Source organism: Bos grunniens, chromosome 27 (assembly GCF_055505025.1).
Source record: "Bos grunniens cultivar Pamir isolate PY7600 chromosome 27, Bosgru_T2T1.0, whole genome shotgun sequence".
Classification (NCBI taxonomy): domain Eukaryota; kingdom Metazoa; phylum Chordata; class Mammalia; order Artiodactyla; family Bovidae; genus Bos; species Bos grunniens.
Window position 1 is genome coordinate 2,605,074 of NC_141191.1, and position 24,927 is coordinate 2,630,000.

At 55.1% G+C, this 24,927-nt stretch overlaps 1 protein-coding gene across 1 annotated transcript in view; it reads left to right on the top strand.

Annotated features, from left to right (window-relative positions):
- The first annotated feature begins 8,406 nt into the window (after positions 1–8,406).
- The window catches only part of MYOM2 (myomesin 2), a 63,927-nt gene continuing 47,406 nt past the window's right edge, over positions 8,407–24,927 (top strand). The window contains exons 1-6 of the mRNA XM_086381052.1: positions 8,407–8,500; positions 13,995–14,115; positions 15,078–15,296; positions 18,348–18,510; positions 18,604–18,761; positions 20,016–20,108. Coding sequence (XP_086237178.1) covers positions 14,006–14,115; positions 15,078–15,296; positions 18,348–18,510; positions 18,604–18,761; positions 20,016–20,108 — 743 coding nt within the window. The 5' untranslated portion in view covers positions 8,407–8,500; positions 13,995–14,005. The remainder of the gene's footprint in view (positions 8,501–13,994; positions 14,116–15,077; positions 15,297–18,347; positions 18,511–18,603; positions 18,762–20,015; positions 20,109–24,927) is intronic.

The following is a 24,927-nucleotide window of genomic DNA, read 5'->3' on the forward strand; positions in this document are numbered from 1 at the left end:
TCAACTTGGAGATTTTTTTTACACTGATATGCTTTTGGTTAGATAAAATTACTGTGACTAGCTGGAACCATGTTAGGATTATTATAATTTATTTCCACAGTGAAAAAGATGATTGGTAATACAATTATTTAAATTTGCATTTAGTGTTTTTCCTCTTAGAAAACGCTTTCAAATTTCTTGATGGAACTGGTAATTTTTGGATGGTTCTGCCGGTTTGGTGCGCCCTCCAGTGGATGTAAGTTGAATATGCACTTGGTCAAGATTTCAATGGATGGTTCGCGGCTTTAGCACTTCTGAGCGTGGTCCGGAGTCACCTGGACGTTTCTGATGCCGCTTACAGAGCCTGGGCATCAAGAGTCATTCTCATAACACTGATGAGATTGTTGGGTGTATCAACAGTGTGAGCTTTTGCTCCTGTATGATGGAATTTGGAAGGTCTGTGTAAATTCAGGGAACTCTTGTTTTCTGAATGGCCAACACAGGATGTCACAAACTGTGGGGTGCAGATGGTGTGTCAAAGCTGCAAGAGAGATCACAGGATGTAACAGGCGTGTAAGGTGGTGGCTGTGGTTCCAGGTTCCCTGTTGTAAAGAAGCTTTAAGAAATTACCAGAGAGCATCTGACTGCTGTAAAAGAAAAAACTATTCGCTTCTGAAAAGGCTGTGAAGATTGCCTCTCCTGCACTGTGTCTACGAGAGCCTGGATCTTCTCCACATATTCCAGGCAAGAACCAGACTGCAACAAACTGAACGGAGGAACACCCCAGGTGACTTTTCTTAAACCAAACGTCAGAGAGAGTCTTAAAAATATAAAGAAGTGCCACTCTATTTTTTTTGTTTTAAAAATATATTTATTTTATGTAAATACGTTATTTGTGTTAACATAAAATGGGTTAGATTTCGTTACCTTAAAGTTAACTAAATTTCTCATGTGGTAAATATTGGTAGACATAACCCATGTAAGTAAGAACTGTTTGGGATATTTTTAAGGGCACATGGGGGTCCAAAAAGTTTGATTAAAATGTTCAAGAAATCTTGGGCTCAAGGAGTACTTGATAGTCTGCAGATAATCAAGAGTCAAACATAATGTTGAATTTATAAACTACAATGGAGTAATGAATGATGTCTATATGTTGACACATATAGTAATGATGTCTATATGTTGTTACTTTTTTATACTTTAACATTATTTCATTTGTACCTCTAACAAATCAAGAGTTGATATTTGTATCTTTACTTTTCACAGGATTAAAGCAGGTTCCACTCCTGCCTTGACTACAATTCTTAACTCAGTTCATTTAATTTTCTTCTAAACAACCAAATCAAGGAATATTTATCAAGCATCTGTTCTTGCCAGCCCCAGGAATAGCTGTTTAAGAAAAAAGAGAATGAGACATGGTTTATGCCTCTCCTGGAGTAGAATAGCAATAGCTTTATTTATGTACATTTTTGAAAATAATTTGCTCAAATTTCTAAAATCATTGCCAAATTAGACTTCGGACGGTTGTCTTTTAATTTATGAGTAATTGAGTACTCTTAGATCCTAGGCACTGTGGTCTGCAGTTTCATTCCCAATTGGGCAAAGTTAGAATTTTATGTAAATAGCCGTTGCATGAACTTGGGCTATTTCAGCAGCGGGGCATTATCTGCACCCTGTTTCTCAGCGTCTTCTCTGTACAATAGTCTGTGATGATGAAAGGAACCTTCTCAGGAAGAGCACCATGGGAAGTTCAAGTTGAACGAGGTAATCCTGTGACAGCTCTTCACAGGCATGAAAAATAAAGTGCAGGAGCTCACGGGAGAGACAGTAAAGCTCCGTGAGCTCAGCTTTATATTCGGCTGGAAGGGAAAATGAGAGTCTTTTGGAGAAAAAGTCATCCTCACGGAGTGTGCCTCTCAGGGGTTTCATTTTCATGGGGCAGGTCTGGGCCCCCATTCGTGGGGTGAGCGTATGTTGGTTGTAATTAGGGTGCTGTGGTCAGCGTGCTCCAGAGAGATGGTGGGACAGACAGATGGACAGACAGACACAAAGGGAGGTTTAGAACAGGAAGTGGCCCACAGACTCACAGAGGCCCAGAGGTCCCACCGTCAGCCTTCGGCCTGTCTGGACCTGTTTATGCATTTGTAGGAAGCTAAGGGCTGGCCGGCGACAGCCGGTGCTGTCCAGCCCTGGGGGTCCTCTGAGGCTGGCCCTGGCCTGTCTGTGCCCCCTGCAATCTACCCTGGAGCCAGGGCACACGGCCAGCTTCCGCCGCGCACAGGACACGCGGCCCTGCCAGCTGAGCGCTCTTCCCACCCGCTCTGTTTTGTGACAACCGCTTTTTTAGAAGCACGCGCTCGCGGTGAGCTTGGTGAGCTCCAGGCCATGATGCGCTTACGGAGTGGAATCCTCTTGGCAGGCGCGTCCTGGGCTCTATTCCTGTTTCCTGGATCCTGTTCCGGGCCTGGCCGCGGGGGACCCTGCTCGCGGGGGCCGTGCTCTCTTCCCCGGGTGCTGTCGTTCAGGACTGAAGTCACAGCAAATCGGGGCTTACACAAGGACCATCTAATCCGAGTCTCGCTCTCCTACCGGGAAGCCAAGTCCCGGGCAGCGGAGCCTGTGCCCAGGGCACGCAGCTTCAGCTGCAGATTAACAGACAGGAAAACCAGGCCGGCGGCCAGTGCCCTTGACAACGGGCTCAGGGTGCCCTGGGTAGCTCTCACCTCCTCTGGCCCTGCTGTGATTATTTAGTGACAGGGTGGAGATAAACTTCCCATTAATTGAGGGCCATATCTGTAAACAGAAGCCTGTAAATAGAATCTACAGGACGAAGGCCATGCTCTCCCAGTTAGTAAACACGTCTTTATTGAGCTGGGACGAGGCGGAGGCCCAATTCGGTCACAGGGAGGGTGCAGGTGCCAACCAGCTCCGGTCCTGGGGGTGGTCCTTGGGTGTGGGGGACAGTGGGCTAGGAGAAGTGCCCACAGGGTACAGTTCTGCTGGTCAGACGGCAGTCCTCAGCTTAAAAACACAGCCATGAATACTGCATTCAGGATTGAGTTATAACTTCGAGCTTTACCAAGACATAGAAGTCTGTGGTTGCCTTGACAACCATAACCCACTTCAGGGCAGCCCTTCCCCTCCCACGTGGGTCTGTGGGGGCTCTCTGGGTTTCCCACCTGCCGAGACAACTTTTATTCTCTAGCTCATTGGGAAGAACCTCCCGAGTCAGGAAACATCAGCTCCCTGGGGAAGCTGGGCTGCAGGCCACCTGAGGCCCTGGGGGCTCTGACACCCCCATCTCAGGGAGGGACGCGGTAGAGGTCACGCTGAACAGAATGTACACATGACCCTGAAAGAGATGCAGCCGGGAGCTGGTGCCAGGTTTCCTAGGATTAGTTCTGATTTACAAAATATGGAAAAACTCTGGGCTCCATTACAGACGCGCTGAGGAATGCTCCAGGCACCCGCTCTTTGATGTCAGGGAGAGCACGGGTCGGGTCACCCCTCCGTGTCTTGCTAATGTTGAAGGAGGCCTGTTAGCTAGTTCGGTGCGTTCTTCAGGAAGCACCTCTCTGTTGAGCGTGTTTTCCCTGCGGGCCTGGAGGTGTTTTCACGGCCAGCTGGGTACACGGTGCTCAGAGGCTAGAGGGTAGATGGACGGGCCAGACCATCGCCCCGGTTACTGCACATGTACGTTTACAAACCACGGTGAGGGCTCTCAGGGGACATGACAGAGGAACCTGACTTAGATGGCGTCAGGGAGAGGCGCCCGAAAACTGGAGCTTGAGGTGGAGACTGGACTGGGTTAGCTGAGCAGAAGTAGGGGGCAGCCTGGGGCCTTCCAGCCAGGACGCCATGGCCAGGTGGACATCGGCATGCTAGTCTTTAAGGCGTGACGGGCTCTCCGAGGTTGGGGTGGCGGCTCAGGTTTGCACCCCGAGGCTGTTGCTTGGGACGGGGCCTGGCCTGGGGAAGCCAGGGCACGTGTGGGTGCAGACAGTGGTGGTTCTGGCGGAAGGGCCCAGCTCTGCCCTGGAGGGGGACAGAGGCGTGGAGGGGCGTGTCAAGGAGGACTGTGCATGGCCAGGTGGGCCTGGGGGAGGCGCCCAGGGTCCCTGCCTTGTGTGGCTCGTGGAGCGGGAGCAGAGGGGCCTGGGCTCAGCCTTCACCTCATGGAGGTTATGACTGCATCCACTCTGCCTAGGAGGATGGGCGTCCATGTCGGGTACCTGCCCCCCCAGGCAGGGAGTCCGTGGGGTAAAGCGGGCAGAGATGGGGAGAGAGGGGCTGTGGCCATGCCCCAGGGCAGCCGCGCCGTCTCTTCATGATGGTCCCTGGGGTTAGACGGTGGCAGAGGTGGCGGGTCACGGCCCCTGGAGGTGGTGACATAGGGTCGGGGGACTGAGGGCTATTCTGGTGAGTGACGTGACGGCCGTGGAAGGTGGACAGAGAGGCCCAAGGGCGGTGGAAAGTGGATAAACGGGGAATGTGGCCACGTGCGGCCGGGAGCGGGGGGAGGGCGAGGCTGGCAGAGCACGTGGGGGCTGGGGGGGCACCGCAAGGACGCCAGGGCCGTGGGGGCAGGCCGGGGGGTGAGGAGGGGCATCAGTGGGCTGAGGGGGCACTGCAGGGATGCCGGGGCCGTGGGGGCAGGCCGGGGGGCGAGGAGGGGCAGCGGTGGGCTGGGGGGGCACTGCAAGGACGTCTGAGCCGTGCTGGGGCCAGGGGTCGGGAGGGGCAGCAATGGGCTGGGGTGGTACCGCAAGGACACTGGGGCCATGGGGGCAGGCTGGGGGGTGAGGAGGGGCAGCAGTGGGGCTGCAGGGACACCTGCACCCTTTGAGCACCTGGGAAGGGGCTGGGTTCCGGGAGGGAGGTGGGGGAGCAGGGTAGGGGGCAGCCCTCTGTGCAGACCTAGCTGGCTCGGTGGAGAAGGAGGTGGCGGAGTCTGTGTGGGCTGTGTTTAGATCAGGCCCCTCAGGCCCCAGCCTGGTGGGGTGGGGGGTGGCTTATGCTGCCTGGTTACTGGTGAGACCAGGGCCCCCAGGCTCCGCCGACACCCTGGGTCTGAGGCAGGGGCACCCCACTCATAGCGCCCCAGCTGTGTGTGTGCGCGGGGGAGCCACCCACATTTCTGAAAGTTTTTTGCTTTTGGCTGAGACCCCCCTTCCCACTGTCTCCATGAAAAGCTCTTCTCGTCTTCACCCCTCTGTGCAGAGCGGGTCCTGTCTGAAGCCGTCCTGGTGATTGTGACTGCTGGCCTTGAGTGCCTGGATCACCATGTGGCCCTGTCTGAAGCCGTTCTCGTGGATCACCACGTGGCTGGCTGGAGCTTCGTTCACGTTTCTTGACCTTCACGTCTGCTGAATTTCTTACATCCATGGGTTCAGAGTTTTAGCAAATTTAGAAACATTGTGCTGGTTATTTCTTCAGGTATTTTCTTCCGTCCAGCCCCCTCCCTTGGGGACCCTAATGACTCCTGTGGGACCACATGTATTACCTGCCTCAAGTCATCCTGCAGCCTCGGAGGCTCTTATTTTTCCCCATCTTTTCCCTCTCTGTATTTTATCTTGCTATGTTCTATTGTTGTATCTCCAATATTCAGTGAGGTTTCAATTCTGAAGTAACGTGCTGTCAATCCCATCAGTACTTTTGTTGCTGTTTTTCAGCTGTTCGGTCGTGTCCGACTCTTTGCAACCCCATGGACCGCAGCACATCAGGCTTCCCTGTCCTTCACCATCTCCCGGAGCTTGCTCAAACTCATGTGCATTGAGTCGGTGATGCCACCCAATCTCTGTCACCCGCTTCTCCTCCTGCCCTCAATCTTTCCCAGCGTCAGGTTCTTTTCCAAAGAGTCGGCTCTTTGCATCAGGTGGCCAAAGGATTGGAGCTTCAGCTTTAGCATCAGTCCTTCCAATGAATATTCAGGGTTGATTTCCTTTAGGATTGACTGATTTGATCTCTTTGCTGTCCAAGGGACTCTTAAGAGTCTTCTCCAGCACCACATTTCAAAAGCATCAATTCTTCTGCACTCAGCCTTCTTTATGGTCCAACTCTCATATCCTTACATGACTACTAGAAAAACCGTAGCTTTGACTAGATGGACCTTTGTTGGCAAAATGATGTCTCTGCTTTTTAATATGCTGTCTAGGTGACTAGACAGTAAAGCGTCTGCCTACTATGTTGGAGACCCAGGTTTGATCCCTGGGTGGGGAAGATCCTCTGGAGAAAGAAATGGAAACCTATTCCAGTACTCTTGCCTGGAAAATCCCATGGACAGAGGAGCCTGGTAGGCTACAGTCCATGGGAGCACGACTGAGCAACTTCACTTTCACTTTAGGCTTTTCATAGCTTTTCTTCCAAGGAGCGGGCATCTTTTAATTTCATGGCTGCAGTCACTGTCTGCAGTGATTTTGGGGCCCAAGAAAATGTCTGTCACTGTTTCCATTGTTTCCCCATCAATTTGCCATGAAGTGATGGGACCAGATACCATGATCTTAGTTTTTTGAATATTAAGCTGGTGTTTTCACTCCCAGTGGTAATTAGGTATATGTATGCATTGCTGGAAGCAATGTCGATGGAGTCTTTCCGTTTGGATCATTGATTAAAGTTTTTCATCAAATTGGGAAGGTTTTTGGCCATGATTTCTTCAGAAACCAAGTTTTGCTGTCAGAAGAAGCAAATTTATGGCTTGTGCCTTTATAAGCTCAATGTGATGAGCAAAGTATAAAATGGAATGGGGAAGCCCTCAGCTTTGCTGGCCTGAGGGAGTAGACCCAGCGAGGGTGAGCAGAGGACCCCTGCATTGGACCAGCAGAGGGTCCCTGGGTAAGGTATTTGTGGAGCTCTTCTAGGACACGCCTGCGTCAGTGGAGCAGTGGCCTCGTGGGATGGTTGTGTCCCGAGGACAAGGTCCAGGGGGCAGAGTCCAGGAGGCAGAGCCCAAGGGGAAAGCCTGCAGCCCCCATGCAGGGTGACCAGCAACGTGAAGGGAACGGGATGCACAGGGGGTGTGATGGGCACAGATCCCTGTCCCCCATCGTGTAGCCTGTCAGGTGGCATCTGCAGGGCATGCACCCAGTCTCCAGGCTCAGGACGGGCCAGGCAGGGGTCAGCTCTGGTGAGCTGCGGTAAGAATGTCAGGATCACATTCTTCAGTGAGAAGCGAAGCCTTCAGCAGAAGAGGGGTGACCCGCCTGGGGGAAGAGTTGGGTTCTGGGCTTGGGGCCGGCTCTCCAGGGCCCCTGCTGGCAGCATCTGCTGGTGGGGACCCTCTGCAGAGGTGAAGGCTAACACGCGTGCCCGGTGCCACTGCGCCCGGCCCTGGGCCTCCTGCTCTCGCCAAAGCCTGGAGCTTCCTTTCAGTGGGCCTTCGTCCTCTGCAACGTAAGACAGTCAGCAACGTCTGGCCAGCTGGACACCTGTTCTCTAAACTGTGTTGAAACATTTCTTTTGCTGCTTTCTGAGACAGAATATGCGGAAATTAACAAAAACCCTTAGAATATTATGTTACTTTTTTCAAGCATTCAAACAGCTTTCTCTGAACTGAGCATCAGTGTTGGCCCTGTGTTATAACTTTGAGAAATCCTTACCACTCAACAGATGGGGACATGGCCCCCCTAGCCCAGCAGCCTGGGGGCTGGTGCTGCGGCTGGGTGGGGCCTCGGAGACAGGGGTCCCCCGCTAACCCCTCCTCTCGGCGCCAGGCGCCAGGTGGCAGCCGGGGCTCGATCGTGCCAGTCGTGTGTTATTTATATTTGGACTTGGGCCGCAAGAAACGACGGGCACCCTGCAGTCATCTGGGCGGATGAGATGCCACGCACGCCTGTGGTAATAACTATAAATAAGACGTAACTTGCCGACTAGGCATGGGTCTTCTTTTAGGTGGAAGTTCTGGGTAAATTAACCCCAGGATGAAACCTGGGGTGAAACCCCCAGCTGGAGTCGTCTCTGAAATAAAAACCCAGCCAGAACCTCCCCTGTCTCCACCAAGGCCACCTCCCTGCACCCACGGCTCAGAGCCTTCTCGGGGTTTGGAGCCCAAACGGTTCAGTGTTTGCTGCAGTCCACTCTCCACGAGAGAGCTGTCTCGGGGTGTCTGCTCATGAACCAGGGAGACTTTAGCTCAGAAGTGCTGGAAATAGGTCTGTGGACCCCTGTGCAGAGGGAAGCTGTGGGGGAGGGAGGGAGGACGGGCGGGTAGGGGGTCGGGCCCATGCTCCTTTTCTGGGTCAGTTGCCTCGGTTTCCTGGGTGTGAAAGGTACACCTGTTGAGTGTGGGCGGATGCTCTTAGCGTTTCCATTTTTCCAACTTGAATTGGACTTTCTCCCTCCTGAGATCAGGCTAATGATTTAGGACACAGGTAGCCCCATGGGGCCAGGCGTCCTGGGGTCTATAAATAGAATCTCCTCGGCCATAAATGGGCCGCGGCCGGGCCTCGGGAGGCAGCCGCGCTTAGCTGCCCCAGCAGATCCTGCGGCCCTGTGAACCCTCTTCCCTTGGCCAGCCCCTCCTGCGGTGAGTCTCCTCTTCTCTCCTTTGCTCATGGGAGGCTGGGCAGGGAGGACTGAGGCGTGGGTAGGAGCTGACCGCATTCAAACTCCCAGTGGGTGTCGGGGGAAGAAACGTGAACCAGAGCAGTCCACTCGTCGCAGACAAACGTCAGCCAAGAGTTGGAGTCAAACTTTGAGTTTCTGTGCCAGGATTTGAAACTTTCTGTGCTGTTAGGCACTTCTGAGCCCGTTCCAGCCCTCGCACCTTAGCCTGGATTTTGCAGCATCTCCAGGTTCCCCAGTCGGTTGATGGATGTCTGCAATTTTCTGGAGCCTCAGAAATGAGAGCCTCTGGCAAGAGAGGGCAGGTTTGAAGTGGTGTGAAATAAAGCTGGATATTTTCTTAAGAGAAAAAGAGAACCCAGGGCCATTGCACTCTGATCCGGACTGCAGCGTCTCAGGGAGGGGACAGCTCCGTGCTTCTCGTCACTGTTTCCAAGAGCTCCCGTCACAGCAGCAGGCTGCTCCCCCAGCTCTTCCGTGCGTTATGAGCCTGCACAATTCCCTCTCGGTTCCCCTGAGAGAGCCAGAGTGCTGGTCATGCTTTTGAAACGCTGCCCCAGAGGACGGCAGTGGGGTTGGAAGCCTACACCCGGGAGGTCCAGGGTGCAGGGGGAGCAGCGAGGCAGGAAGGTGGGGGCTCAGCGGTTGGAATCCCATGGGAGGACACAGGCTCGAGCCCTGGTCCTGGCCGGGGAGGATCCTCCATGCCACACGGTGCCACCAAAGAAACCCAGAAATGCTGCTCTCTCCCCACCTCCTGATCTAAGGTCCTGCCCTGATGAATACAGCAGTAACACAGGCTTCCAAGAGCACTCGGGGCAAAGCTGATTTAGAGTTCTGTCCTAGAGTAAGGCTGGGCCGTACGTGTAGGGCATCTGTGTGAGGCTCACGCTGAACTAGGGAACTTGGCCCACGTGTTCTTATGGAGACAAGGAAACCAGTGGGTAAAGTTTGTGGGGTGAAATCTCCGGATAATCTCCTTTGTTGCTAGTTCTCTCCATTTGTGAAAGCTGCGGCAGGCCGCTGGGCTGCTGGAGAGGGCAGTGCTCCTGTCCAGGAAGCAGCGCCTTATCCTGTTTCTCTGTCTAATTTGATCCTGCTTAAGCGCCGGGGCGGTGTGGACCAGCTCCCGGGGACTGCAGCAGCAAGGAGGGAACTGCTAAGACATTCAGTCCCGGGGCTCAGAGGCTATTTGGGGAACACTTGAAAAACTGGCTACCAGACGTTAGGCGTCAGGCCGCGTCAGGGGGTGAGGATTTGAAGGGCTACTCTGTGCTCTGTTGTTACACTGACTTCTGGGCTGAGTAGCTTGGAAAGCCTCAGGGAAAGCAGTCCGTCTTGGGAACCGGGATGGGGGCCGGCTCCTTGGGGTGGGGGCTGGGGGCCGGCTCCTTGGGGTGGGGGGAGGTGGCCAGCTCCTTGGGGTGGGGGGTGGGGCGGGCCGGCTCCACGGGGTGGGGGCGGCTGTGTGCTCTGTTCTCTGGAGGCGCTCGCACCTGCTGTGCTCGTGGACTCTGAGCGCGTTAGCTGCACAAACCACACTTTCTTTTACTGCATGGAAGTAAATGGACATGTTTCCACGGATTAAAGTCCTTCTGGGGACATGGGTGATGACTCCGGTCCATCCTCATGGGACGGGACCAGGGCGGAGCCTGCCACGGAGGCACGTCCAGCTCATGTTTCATTTCGGGCTCACGATCCCCAAACGTGTCAGGAGCACCCGTGGGTGGAGAGCAGCGGCTCCGGGTCAGACGGACGCTCAGCTCTGCTGCCGGGAGCCCGGGAGCAGGCGGCTTATTTTCATCACCTGAGGTGGCTTCCTCGCAGGAAAGGTCGAGACTCAAACCGGGACAGAAGGAGACCACGCAGCTTGAGTTGTGTAAATTCACTCAGAGTTGTAAACAGCGAACCCCGTGTGCTTTGACCACGGTTGACTGGTTGACTGTGTACCTTTGGTATGGAGGACGGTCAGTGGTCAGAGTGGGGTGTTGTCTCTGGAGGTCACAGAGCCTGGCCACCAGTGTGCCCAGTGTGCCCTGCCCCCTCCCCCAGCCCCTCTGTTCTCCGTGAAAGACGCTGACCTGGGTGGGCGGTGGGGTTAGAGCTGGGCTCTGGCCCCAATGCCTCCTCCCCTGGGACTCACTCCCTTAGGCTGTGCTGGGGGCAGCTGAGGGGTGAGTGAGGGGATTGTTTTCCTAAAGAGGAGAAAGCGGAGGGAGGTCTGTGCAAACATGCTGTCACCCCTTCCTCTTGGAGGATCCCCAGAGGGCAGCTGGCTGTGTCCCCATGGTCCCCTGAGACCCAGGGGCTACAACTCTGGAGCAGGGGCTGGGCCTGCAGGGCTCGTTTCCACGGGCATCCTCCCCGCATCTACAGGCCCCGGGCAGGCAGGGACAGGCACAGCTGGGCAGGTTCTAGAACCCGAGGTCCACCGAGCAGCACCTGCACGGGGCCTGGCGTGGGCTCTGGCTGTGTGGCAGTCCCGCTGGCATGGGTCTCATGCACAAAGATAGGAGTTCGCTGTCAGCCTGGAGCAGGCACCCCCAAGGCCTCTCCATCCTTGAGACGCAACCAGCCGGGGTCCATGCGTGGCTGGCACGGACAGGTGCGCCCGTTGTGGGCGGGGTGGATGTGGGGGAGCCTCCTGGATCTCTGGGCAGGATGTCTACTCAGTGAGTGGAGAAGCGTGTGGGCTGGGGGCTAGGTACCGCCGGGCCCCTGATGTCCTGGGGGACACATCTCCGGCAAGTCCACAGTCAAAGCAGGGGAAGGGCAAGCACTCGACTCCAGCCCTGCGTCCCCATCACCACAGAGGTCTCGCCCGCAGCAGGAGAGGGTGGGTTCGCCAGCCACCCATCAGCCCAGCACAAGCTGGGCGCCTACTGCACGTAGAGCCCATGGGGCGCTGGCTCTGAACAGGACCGGGGTCCTGCCAAGGGGCGGCTGCCTCTTTGGGGCGCTAGCTGCTACACTCTGAACACATCCTGACAGCTTATTCTCCCCTGTCACCTTGGCCATTTTTGGACTCTTCCCTCTGCCAAGAAAGGCGACAGATTTGACGGGTGGCTCAGCAGAGACATGTACATATCATGATGGGCCAGGACACCGGTGCAGCCGCAGCTGCAAGGCGTCCTGGGCTTCTCTGCCATAGGACTCCTCCCCACGAGCGCACGGCCGGTGGGAGAAGGCGTCTCGGAGATGAAACTGGCTCTGAGTGGTGACCCCTGGCCCCCAACACATGGACTCAGCGACCCGTTTTCAGAGATGGAATGTGTGCCTTCTTAGAGGGGAAACTTTCCTTGAAGATTCGCTCTGAGTCACTCCCTGGAAAATCCCAGGGATGAAGTTGAGGGACTGCAGATATTAAAATGATAAGCGTGTGCTTTCAGATGCCCCGTCCTGCCTACACAATTAAGCTCGATAACAACAGACACTAGTGTGCCAGGCACAGACGGCCACTGGTGTCAGTGTGCGTTCCTCCCTGCGGAGCGTGCACGTTCAGCCGGAGGTCCGGGTTAGAGACAGAACAAGAGCATCAAAGCCACGCAGAGCGCTGGAGGGTCGAGTCCCTCCCAGGGCTGCAGGTGTCCGAACCTGCGCACTTGACCTCAGAGTCACAGCACCTCTTTCAGAGCTGGGTGGGATGGAGGGGCTGCGTCTGCATCGGCTCCCTTAGGCGGAAGTTTCCGTTGTGTGTTTACAGTCAGATGTACACCACGTGCCACACGCCGGACCCCAGGGATCCATGGTGGTTGGTTGACTAGCTGGCTTTTAGGAGGGAATTTGGAGATGAGTTAGTGCAGAAAAGTATAAAATGCCCAGGAAGAGCAGTCTGGTGGTGTCTGGACCTGGTCTTCTGTATGCTTCTGTGTGCACACAGGGCATTTCTGTTTGATTTTGGGAAATCACTCCCCTCTCTGGCCACGGGGGCACCTGCCCATCCTCCCCCAAGGGCAGGAGCTTGGCTAACCCCCAAGGACCTTGCCAAGCTCTGCAGTTCTGCGATTCTGGGAGATCACAGACTAAAGGGACCTGATTGTGAGTCACAGACGAGGAACAAACCCTGTGTTTGGAAGGCTTCCTAGCCTCCGCTCAGGAGTGTGGGTAGTGGTGCAGAGTGGGGGGCTCGCCGCAGGCAGGATCCTATGCTTGCCCCTCAGCTTTCACCCTGTCCTGTGGGCTGTACTCTGGGCCAGATCACTCCAGTTTGAACACAGAAGATGAGAATGGACTGGGGTTTGGGGGGTCCTTGAGCCCCTCTGTCTGGAGGTCAGCAGCCACAGGGCCTGGGGGACGCTGTCTGCTCCCCTCAGAGAGGCAGGCAGCTGGGAAGCTGGCGGGCTACTGGCTTGGCGGGCACGTGCAGCACATGCTGCTAACACGCCCTGCCTCAGACCCCCACATTCCCGCCGCAGGGGGCCCCCTGTCTCTGGGATCTAATGCTTGGTAATCTGAAGAGCTGATCATAGGTATAAAGTGCATGATAAATCTAATGCACTTGAATCATTCCAACCCTGCCCCCTCCAGTCTGTGGGAAAACTGTCCTCTTCAAAACTGGTCCCTGGTGTCAAAAAGGTTGGGACCACTGTTCTAGCAGAGAGAAGCTTGGGGAGAATTTAGCCAAAACACACTCACTTTCCTGCACCCCGCAGGCTTTGAGCTGGGCTCCGTCCCCAGGCCTGCTCCCCCAATGAAGTAAGCTGACAGGTCGCCCGTGAGTGGGCCAGGCTGTTAGACGGGTGGGCCTGGGTGTGTCCTGGAGGCACCATCCTTTCTCAAGGCCCCTTCAATCAGGAGTGGCTTCAGCCTCTGCACAGATGCTGAATGCTCCACATGTGGCTGTGGTCTTTGCAGAGTGAAAGCTCTCCTTTTGGGACCCTGCGACCCTGTGTCCTGCCTCGCCTTGCTCCAGGGATGCCCTCACCCGCCCTGCGGCCGCCGTCACCTCCCCACCCAGAGAGGCTCCTCTCAAACGGCGCCTTCTTGGGGGCTGCTGGCTGCCGCACTCCAGGGCCACGTGCCCCGCTCCCGCAACCACTCCACTTCCCAGAGGGTTTCGTGCCTCTCTCTGCTTTGTCTCCTCCTCGCTCGGGTTCTAAGTGTTTGTGTACTTCTTTGACCTGTGCTTCAGTTATTTTTATCCTTATCACTCACATTGCTTTCCACATCGCCTGAACAGACTAGGTCGTCTGTAGACACTGGGTGAGTTTATTCATTAAGTGGAAAGTGTAGCTCAGTCTTCTGATTTTTTATGGACTCAAACAAGAAAGGCAGTCAGGTGCCGGGGGACCTAATAGGCGTCCAACACTATTTCCTCTTAGAGAGTCTTCCTTTTGTCCCCTTCTTTTCTTTTAGGAAGGGTTTAGTTAGTTGGAGTTGATTCTCGTGTAGGAATTGCAGCAGCCTGGTCAGTGGAAATGCAGGGCCTCAGCTCTGCCTGTTGCTCTTTCCTGCAGGAGTTACCAAGATGTCGCTCGTTGCTGTGCCCTTCTACCAAAAGAGACACAAGCACTTTGACCAGTCATACCGCAATATCCAGACAAGGTACCTTCTGGATGAATACTCAGCGAAAAAGAAGTAAGTCGAAAGTCACTGATGAGGCGGCTGATCTCGAGTATGAGCTGTGTCTGACCTTGGAGGCTTCCTAAAGCCCAGAGATGAACTGGTTTGGGGGTTCAGGGAGGGCTGTGATCCCCGATGCTTGTGTCCAGAGCAGAGAGGGAGCTGGGAGCCCCAGCTGCACAGAAAGCTTTGGGGCTACTGCATGACATCCTGGCAGGTCCCAGCAGGTCCTCTTAGATCGGCTCTGAGCCCCGGGTTTAGCTCATGAGGCAGGGATCTTCCTTCACATGCCTTCAGAACTAGAATTTAAAAGCTCACCCAGAAGCAAGGACCATGAGAAGGAACTCCATGGAAGGGAATGCTGGTGGGACTGAGTGTGTAGGGGCAAAGTGATGACTGGATGGAAGCTGACCTCAGAATACTGCTACGTTAATGACAAAGGTAGCAGAAGGTAGACTGCTCTCTGTCTGATGGGCTGGTGTCAAGCTGCAGCTTCATCAGTGAGCTCCTGCGGCGATAATTTAGGAGACGGACACTGGCACTGGCTCTGGCCTCAGCTCCGCGGCCCCTATATTTAGAGCTGCCCGTGGCCCTTGTGGTCGGCTGCCATCCCAGGAACAAACAGAGCCAAACATTCGCTGCCCCTCCCGCAGCCTTGGGGAGCTTCAAATCTCTTAAGATAGACATCACTGCGGCCTCAGGCCAGAAGGGCCTGGCGGGCACCTGCTGGCCCCAGAGGGCGGGCGGGGGTGGCAGGGAGCTGAGTCTGGGGAGAGGGGGCGCCCCCAGGGCTGGACACGGGCAGATGGGGAGGAGGTCACACACAGGGTTGAGTGTGTGCACGCGCGAGCAGGTAGGTGTGTACACACAGGCGCGCCCACAGGCGTGGGTGCCCGTGCATTCCGAGGAGAGGCTTGGGGGATGGAAAGAGTGATGCTGTTTGTAACTACACGTTTGCACTTCTCCCCTGCACCAAGGCGCGCTTCCGCCCAGTCGTCTTTGCAGAGATCGGTCACTCGGAAGTCGTCCTCGCAGAGGGAGTCCAGCCGGGCGGCGTTGGGAGAGTCCACCCTGGGGGAGACCACCCTGGGGGAGACCAGCCTGGGGGACACCACCTTGGGGAGGACCACCTGCCCCCTGTGCGCCAAGAGGATGAGCAGTGCGCTGGAAGAGGAGGCGCAGGAGAGGAAGCGCAGGTAACTCCCAACCCCCGCCACAGCCACACTCGGCGCCCCAGCCCGGGACCGGGGGCCGTGTGGCCAGAGAGCAGGGGCAGAGCTGGAGGGGCCTGGGACCCCCGCCACCGCCACACTCGGCGCCCCAGCCCGGGACCGGGGGCTGTGTGGCCAGAGAGCGGGGGCAGAGCTGGAGGGGCCTGGGACTCCCGCCACCGCCACACTCGGCGCCCCAACCCAGGACCGGGGGCTGTGTGGCCAGAGAGCGGGGGCAGAGCTGGAGGGGCCTGGGAGACGCGGGGGCGCTCCTGCTGCAGCAAAAGCCACGAGCGGCTGCTTTCAGCCCGTCTTGCTCTGCACCCCCGTCGTCTCCACTGGTCCCTGCAAGGAAGCGAGCGGGGTGGCTTTTCTGTACCCTCGGGCAGAGAGGAGCGCTGTGGTCCAGGGGACCCACGTCTACTTCCCCACGACACAGCTGGGCTGGCCTCAGGCCTCTGTCCCCTCCCCGCTAAATGCACTTCCCCACCCAGGGAACATGACTGCCACACTTGGAAACATCGAGACCTAAAGGTGTGAATTGGAGTTTTCAAATTTCCATCAACAACCTCTCGGGCTACCAACCGCCAGCTGTGAGGCCTGTGCTCAAGCAGGGGACCTTCCAGAGAGGGGCCAGGGTGCCAGCCGTCTGTCCTTGTGGACATGGAGCTGCAGGGAGTGGTCTGTGGACCCTCGTGCTTCACATTTCTACTGGCTCAGCTCATGGGGAGAAGCCGCCGGAATGGGGCGGGTGACTGAGAATGCCGGGCTTAAAATTATCCCAGATCACAAGAAGCTGGTGGTCAGCTTACTTGAATCTTCTAAGAACAGAGTGCTTACGCATCTCGAGAATGCTTTGTATCTGCTCTATTTTTCCTCCTCACCTTCTACTTATTTCTAGAAATTTCTCTCTATATCTCTAAAACACTCAAAATTCAGAAGGAAAAAAGGGATTTAGGTCAACATGTTTCAGTCTGAAAGTTGCACTATGACCAAGGAATCTGTTTAATGAAAATATTGTATAGCTGAAAAGATTAGCCTTTATTTTTGAAAATTTGAATTATCTTTAAATGCCTTATGGGAATGTTGTCCTGTAAATTAATTTTATTGTCAAGAGAAGACTTATTTTTTCAAAGAATCGATTCAAAATGTGTACCTTAAGAAATTGGGTTTTTATGTGTTGGATTATAGCAGAAAGAGTTCTACTCTACTTAAGTTGTGGCACAGCAAATGACAAGACCCGAGCCTTATCACTTTATCTTTATTTGAACCATCAGTTTTATTAATAACTTGGCGTGATCTTGTCCCATAAGTTCCCATTCCTCAGTTTCCTGAGGTGAAGTGGATGAGGAAAGTAAACTTGTGTTGATTTGAACAGTTAGGGAGTCGGTTACTGTGACTCGTGTGGTTTCAGCAAAAAATGACTTTTGTGACAGTTCTGGCTGTTGGAAGTTTGCCTAAAACCTTTGCTACTGCTCTCTTGCAGTAGCAAATCTGACTCAAGAATGTATTTTGATTCTCGGTGACTGGTTATAATCTTACTGTGTCCCTGGAGCTCAGGGTGAAAGTCAGTCTGTCTGAGCAGGTGCAGTGTGGACAGGGCTCGGCTGTGCCCGCCCTCCACGGAGCCCAGCACCCAAGCTTTGGGCGCTGCTTTTAGGACCCTCACAGGGTTTTACTCTCACACCCCGTGTGCACATCTCCCGTGCAAAAGATCCTACAAGGTCCTTCCTCCCTTCAAAGCGAGCCTGAGTACAGCTGGAGGTTTTGGTGAGCTGAGCCAGAATTGGTGGAGATTTTGTAGCAATTCCCGCTCTGTCCTGGCCACAGAGGGGAGCGGGTGTAGGGGGATTTGAGGAGTTAGATGAATTCCAGTCCTGGTGATGATTTCCTACTCTTGCTGGCCAAAACCGTTTCTGAAAGCACATATTTATTCCTTACGTCCTGTGGCAGACAGGAGTTTAATCTACAGTTAAACAGTAGATTTATCTGGACAAATCAGTCTTTGGTGAAAGACGAAATTGTGGCTCAATCAGTGTGAGTTAAGCTATGAGCTCTTCATGTGAGATAAAAGCCAAGGTGGCACCAGTGTGCTCTGAAGGGTCTGGGTGTGTCCTCCTGAAAGGAGGATTAGCAGTGTCCCTTTGATGCCTGTCTGTCTGTCCTGGGCAAAGTGGGCCTCCCAGTCTCACGAAGCTGTCCAAGGGGTGTGTCGTTAGGGCAGAAGCTCGGACACTGACATTACTCGGCACAGGAGGATGGGGTCCTGGCCTCCTGGACAGGGACCAGCAGGGACACTTTGTCAGTGTCCTGAGTGAGGGTGTTTGGGGCGAGGGGCAATTCCAGTTCAATTATAAATCACTAGGGGCTGGTGGTGCCATCAACAAGCCCCATGCTCGTAGTTTGTACACAGGTCAAGGTGGGACTTCTGATCCTTCAGTCTTGCTAGGACAGTCTGCGGCACGTGCAGAGATCCATCACTGCTGTGTCTGTCACTTCGTGGGATCCCTGCAGACAAGAAGGCTCCATTTCTGGGAGCCCGCTTAGCAGGTCCCCGCTGTCTCCAGCACAGACTCGCAGAGCCACTTGCGTGGACGAGTCTCCTGGAGTGAATGGGAGCCCGGCAGCCAGGATCAGGGTGTCCGGAGCCGGCCTGGAGCCTGGATGCCGGCTGGGCAGGGGTGTCGGGGGTCATCTGTGGGCCCACGGCAGGCAGCCCTCGGGAGAAGGAGTGGGGCCCTCATTTCTCCGCCCCTATAGACCGAGAAGCTGCCGACTGTGTGCTCTGGAATACAGACTATTTCACTCTGAATTTGCTAGTTCAGAAGGCTTTACCTGGGTCTTTAATTCACTCAGACATGGCAGCCTCAGGTGGAGACGAGTGGGTTTTGTGTGACGCAGGGCTCGCGGAACAAGCGAGCGGAGGGGAACATGAAGAGGGGAGCTGGCGGAACCAGCTTTCCACCCCAGGAGATCCTGGGGAGGCGGGGTCTGGCCCCGCCCATGGTAAGCGCGCCCCCTTCGCGGCTCCTGCAGGTACCAGTCGATGGTGGCTGCCTACGGGGAGGCCAAGCGGGAGCGCTACCTGAGCGAGCTGGCCCAGCTGGAGGAGGACGTGCACGTGGCCCGCACCCACGCCCGGGACCAGCTGGACAGGCTGGCCCTGCAGCACGCGGGCAGACACGGCCTGCACCATGCGGTAGGCGTGCGCACTGGGGGCGTCCGGGGGCGGTGGGGTGCTCCGGGGCCCGGGGCGCCCCCCAGCGCCCTGACCGTGCCGCGCCCTGGACAGGTGGACGATAGGCTGGCCTGGGAGCGGCACTCGTTTGAGGAGCGAATAAGCCGGGCGCCCGAGATCCTGGTGCGGCTGCGCTCGCACACCGTCTGGGAGCGGATGTCAGTCAAGCTGTGCTTCACGGTGCAGGGGTTCCCCACCCCCGTGGTGCAGTGGTGAGTGGGCGCCCTTCGGGTGGCCCGGCTGCTCCCCTCTGAAGGCTCTGCGGCCTTCTGCTTACCTGGGTGGATGGAGAAGGTCCGCGTGCAGGGAGCCTGGCACCCACTCCAGGGAACAACACACACAAGAAAGGCAGCAGTAAACGTGCCCGGGGTCCTGGGCAGGTGGTTTCATTTCACTGCAATTAAGCCAACTGATTGTCCAGAGGACTGTTATGTAAAACCCAGGAATTCCCTGGAGGCCCCTGGTCAGGACTCTGAGCTCTCGCTGCGGTGGCCTGGGGTTCCAGTCCGAGTCGAGGAACTAAGATCCTGCAAGCAGCACAATGCAGCCGGGAAAACACAATAAAGTAAAATAAAACCAGGTTCCCTGAAATGACCAGCGTTGACACCCACGGTTCTGCTTTTACTCGTGTGAGTGGAGACGCTAAACTCCAAGGCTTTGAAACCACAGGGCAGGGTTTCTGGAGCCTTGAGATACTGACAGATGAAGTCTCTAAGCCCATCAACACTTGGTTTTGATGTGCATTGCTAAGCTGACATATCTGTCCATTTCCTTCCTACTTGCTCATGCCCGGTCCCTGGAGTCTGTCTGGCCACAGAAGACATTTTGCTTGTGTCCCACATTGAGTCTCTTGGCAGCAGAGGAGACAAGTGTTTACCTGGCTCCTTTGGCTGCTTGATAGGCAGGGAGACTGGGAGCTGCCTGCCCTTGGTCTCGGGGAGCCGTGGTTCTGCTGTCCTGGGGGACCACTGGTCCAGCCTCCTCCGGGTGAGACCAGAGTGGCTGGGTCTCTCCATGTGAGTCCCGGTGACCCTGTAGCTTCCAGAGGCTATACCAGGGCCTGACCAACCTTGGCTACATTTTTTTCTTGGAATGATGTATCCTGAATCTTTAGCAAGTTCCAGGGGACCTTGGCCCATGCTCTGTTGCAGGTTGAGGGTTGCCCAGGTCGTCGGAGTCTAGTGAGAGCTGCCCCCTCTTAAACAGCTAAGGGGGGTTCTGGACCCTTCCTGAAGCTGCTCCCCTTGTTCATCCACCTGAGATGTGAGCGGTGACTCAGGCAGAAGCAGGGCGATGATGCGTGTGTGTGTGCACGCGTGTGTGCACGTGTGTGTGTGCACGCATGTGTGCGTGCGCATGTGTGTGTGAGTGTGGGGCCAGGCGGGGGCAGGGATGGAAAACGAGCAAGGTCGGGACACGCACCAGACTTCCACCTGCCTTCACACTCAGGTGCTTTCCTTGTTCAGGTATAAGGACGGCAGCTTGATCTGCCAGGCTGGGGAGCCGGGCAAGTACAGAATCGACAGCAAGTATGGTGTGCACACGCTGGAGATCAACAGGTAAGCGCCCAGACGCCTGCCCGGGTGGCCAGGCCCCAAACACAGGAGCACAGGGCAGCTCACTCCACGTTCCGCACGGTGCTCCCGGAGCTTCTGAGTTAACTCTTGGCGGGAGACACAAGTGTCCCTCCGTCTCCCTGGTGGCATCTGAGGGGTGTGGACCCGAGCTCTGCCCAGGCTTCTGCTTTGGACACAAAGGGAGTAGGTGGTTTAGACGGTTTATCGAAGGACGACGGCGGCCAGTCCAGGTGTGAGGCCACGGGGAAAGCTGAGACACCCTCATGCCCGCCCACCAGCCGGGCTGAATCTTCTCCCAGGTTTGGGCCACAGTCCCTAAGCTCCACTCTTCAAGGAAACGTGACTTTTTTTTTTTCTCACAACAAATTGGAAACATGTAATAAATACAGGTGGGCTTCCCAGGCGGTGCTGGTGGTGAAGAATCCACCTGCCAATGCAGGAGACCTAACAGACTCAGGTTCGATCCCTGGGTTGGGAAGATCCGCTGGAGGAGCACACGGCGGCCCGCCCTGGTGCTCTTGCTGGAGAATCCGTGGGCAGAGGAGCCCGGTGGGCTACAGTCCCTGGGGTCGCAAAGTCAGACACGACTGAAGCGACTAAGCATGCACACATGTGCAGTAAATACAGATAAGTAAAAGATAATGACGTTCACCCCTGTTTCCAGCGACTGGGGTCAGTATTCTGGTGCACTTACAGCACTGCTGTTTCTGTTAAACAACATTCACCCTCTATGCATACTTCAATTTTTTTTAACAAAAAGTGAAATTCTGCTGTTCATTTTCTTTCTGCTTTTCTGAATACATAGCTTTCATTTTTTACAAAAAGATCATAACATTATGCAGGTTAATGAGGACAGAGGCTAACAGGCTACAGTTAAGATTAAAGTCTGTGTTGAGTCATGACTTTGTTTCTCTAAAGTAAAGCTGAGGCTGCTTAGAACAGCTGGAGGCCCCACTGGCACTGTTGGCTGAGAACCTACTGTGTGCCCCACACTGTCCGGGAGCTTGGGATAAAGCAGCCAGAAGCTGGCTTCCTGACTTGGAGGTCTAGCACACGGAGGTGAGCTGTGCACGTCAGGAATGGAGAATCAGGCCAGGGTGATGGTGCTGGGCACCCAGATCCAGACACGCAGCCCGGCCATGGGGCGGGTGTAAGCTGAAGGGGCATGTCTTTGGGGAGAAGCTAACGGCGAGGCCTGCAGGTGACGGCAGAGGGACGGGGGCTCCCAGGAGGGGCACTGCCCCGGGGCTGCAACGATCGGCAGGCATCTCAGAGCAGGAGGGCAGAGACGACCCCCCCTACCCTGAAGCCATCCGCTGGGACCATGGCTGTTGTCAGGTACAGGGTGGAGGGCAGGTCTGACGGGTCCCCAAGAGTCACCACTGCGAGTGGCAGGAGGGCAGGTGGGCAGTTTGGCCGGAATGTAGGCAAGGTGGCGGCGTGTGGGCGGGTGGACGGGGTGAGGACAAGTTTCGAGAGTGGAGCACGAGGGTTTGTGGTGGAGTGGCCAGGCAGTCCCGTGTCCGCTGGGGTGTGGGTGGCTGGGGGACGGTGGGGGCCGGGCATCCATGCTCCTTCGAGTCCTAGAGTTTCCGGAAGTGTCCACAGGCAGTGAGCCATGCAGTTTATGAACAGGGAGAGGGGCCAGCTGCTGTTTAGGAGAGTGCTTTAATTTGAGGTGGCTTTCTCACCTGGGGTGCCCTGGGAGTGCTCGGGGTGAGCTTGAGGGAGCAATTGCTTCATTTTAAAGCTATATTTTAATCATTATTTTGAAAAGAGAAACAAATTCCCTTTCTCAAGTATGTGTGTGTTAGTTAATCAGTTGTGTCCGACTCTGTGCGACTGTAGCCCACCAGGTTCCTCTGTCCATGGGATTCTCCAGCAAGAATACTGGAGTGGGTGGCCTTTCCCTCCTCCAGGGGATCTTCCCGACCCAGGGATGACACCTGGGTCTCCTGCATTGCAGGCGGATTCTCTATCATCTGAGTCCCTGGGGAAGCTCTTCTTAAGTATGGAAAGATCCTACTCACCCTCACGCGGCAACTTTTCATGGTGTATTGAGAATAAGAGAAGCTTTGAACCAGGGGAGCTAAATCAGTGAGGCCCCAGTATACCCAGGGATCCTCAGATAGACTTGGTGTTGGCGTCAGCTTGCAAGTAGCCAAGGAACTGGGGACAAGGACATTCCCAAGACTAACGTTTTTCTCAGTATTCTTACTCGTGTGGAGACATTCTTAGCAGCTGAAATGAGCATATTCTCCAGAAGAAGTGCCGGGAGGTCCCACACACGACAGCTGCGTTCAGCTGTTCATTCCAAACTGCTGAGCTGCCATCATCTGATCCGCGCCCTGTAGGTGTGGGAGAATGTGCCTGCTCCTTGCCGCCCCGCCGGGAGCCAGCCCCGCCTTCTCTTACCCAGTGACATTTGCTCCTATGAATATTTTTTGGCTGCTGCTGCCAGATTCTTGAAGTGCCGAAAAGAAGCTTCGTCCCCTTCGGTACTGTTCGAATTGAAGCTGTAATTGACACGGTTTTACATGCTCATAAGACTTTCTCTTGGGACTCACAGGGTGAGTTCTGTTTCTTCAAAGAATTTTTATGCTGCTGCCATTTTGGTAAAGGCGCTCAGAACATCACGTATTGTGTTTCAGTCTGACCCCAACGCGCCCCACTCCTTGTAGGGTGACTCCAGGGCTGGCCTCTTCTCGCGCTTTATTTTTAGACTTTGATATTCAAATTCTACTTTGAGTGAAAATTTAAATCCCGTGTCAACACCGCTTAGAGTTTGAGGACATGGGCCCCGATGACCCAGAAGAAATTCATGTCCTGCTTAAACGTTCATCTGTCCCTTTTTTAAAATAGACAAGGGACTTCCCTGGGGGTCCAGTGGCTGAGACCCCACGCTCCCAATGCTGCGAGCCTGGGTTCCATCCCTGGTCAGGAAAATAGATCCCAGGTGCCGCAACTAGGAGTTCGAATGCCACAACCAAAGATCCCACGTGCCGCAGGTGAGACCTGGCGCAGCCAAGTGAATAAGTAAATATTCAAGTAAAACAAAATGGACCACGTTGGACTTCCTGGTGATCCAGTGATTAAGACTTTGTGCTTCCACCGCAGGGGGCACGGCTTTGGTCTCTGACTGCGGAAGTTCCACATGCCACTTGGAGTGACCCCCCCCCCCAAAAAAAAAATAGATAAGGTTTCTCGCCTGGGGTGGCTTTGGGAACACTTCAGATCGAGGCTTTGGGAAGCAAAAGTGCCCCACGACGTTTGAAACAACTGAGACAGAAGGAATGCCCCTCTGTGTGCCCTGGGATGTCGTCCAGATAGAAAGGAAGTTCTCTGCCCCTCATCACTTGTGTGTGGCTTCTGACAGTCTCGAATTAAGACTCTGGGCTTCCCCTGGTGCGGCCTCGGGAGGGAGAGAGAGACTGGAGGCCCCTGGCTGTGGTCAGGCATGCGGGTCTCCAGGTGACCTGTGAACGAAATTTCACGTGGGGCGTGGTCCCCTCTGAACACTCTGTCCTGCATGCCCTGGCCCTGCTGTCTGCCCTTTCGTGCGGTGCCGCCGTGTACGAGGCTTCCTGCGGCCCACCCCTGCACCACAGCCAACCAATACACATGGGCAGCCCCGCACACCCGTGTGCTTATTTATCATCTGTATACGTTCCACTGTGTCTCATAGGAGGCGAAGCGTTTACAGAGACGTGTCCAAGAAGAAATAGATGAGAGTAACCCGAGTTCCGCCCTGCGCTGTGTGCTCCCTTAGGGGGCGTGCCTGCCCGGGGTCCTCTGCATGGAGTCAGCAGGTCTGGGCACTTGTAGGGGCCGTGGGCTTCTGTCCACATCACACGGTCCGTGGAGCCTCTGTACTGGATAGGTGCGTGTGAGTGGGTGCACAGGCCTTCTGTGCACCAGGACCCTGGGTCCCAGGCGCCCTTTCCCTGGCCCGGTCCCTCCTGCTAAGCGGCAAGTGCTGGCGGGTTACTTGACCTGCGTTTGCGCTAACGCGTTAGGGAGCTCTGCCCCGGGTCCTAATTCTGTGAATCAACCGAGGAAGAGCTCAGACTCCAGCAGGAGATGCTGTTGTCCAGGTGGGCTTGGCATCTGGGGCCGGACTGGAACCTCGAAGGGGTGGGCCAGGGTTCCTCCGAATGTTCTGAAATATGCTCTCCTTTTGTCAGTAAAGAATCTACCTGCAGTGCAGGAGACCCAGGTTCAATCGCTGGGTTGGGAAGATCCCCTGGAAAAGGAAATGGCAACCCACTCCAGTATCCTTGCTTGGTAAATCTCATGGACAGAGGAGCCTGGTGGGCTGCAGTCCATGGGGGTCGCAAAGAGTCAGGCACGACTGGGCCACTAACACTTATTTACTGTTGGAGACACTGTGTACTTTTTGGTTAAAGAAACTATTTTCAGCCCCAGGTGGAATAGAACATGCAATAAAATTAAAGGACTTCTGAAGAACCGGTTCGTCTCTGGGTCACTGGATGCTTGAAGCATCTAAATGTGACATTTGAGTAAATGTTCTCCGTGTTTTTGTCACTGTGCGTGTGATGCGCACGCTTGGAGAGGCGGCAGAAGGCAGAAAGCTGCGGATTTCAGGATTTTGTGTGTGTTTACCCAGCTTCTTAGAGACTCTGCTTTCTCTTTGTATTAATAGGGTAACAGGACTCTCTTGCCTGGCACTTAAGACTTGTATACAAAATAGCTGATGAAAAATGACCAGCAGAGTGTGTATATGCTAAGTTGCTTCAGTCGTGTCCAACTCTTTGTGACCCCATGGACTGTAGCCACCACG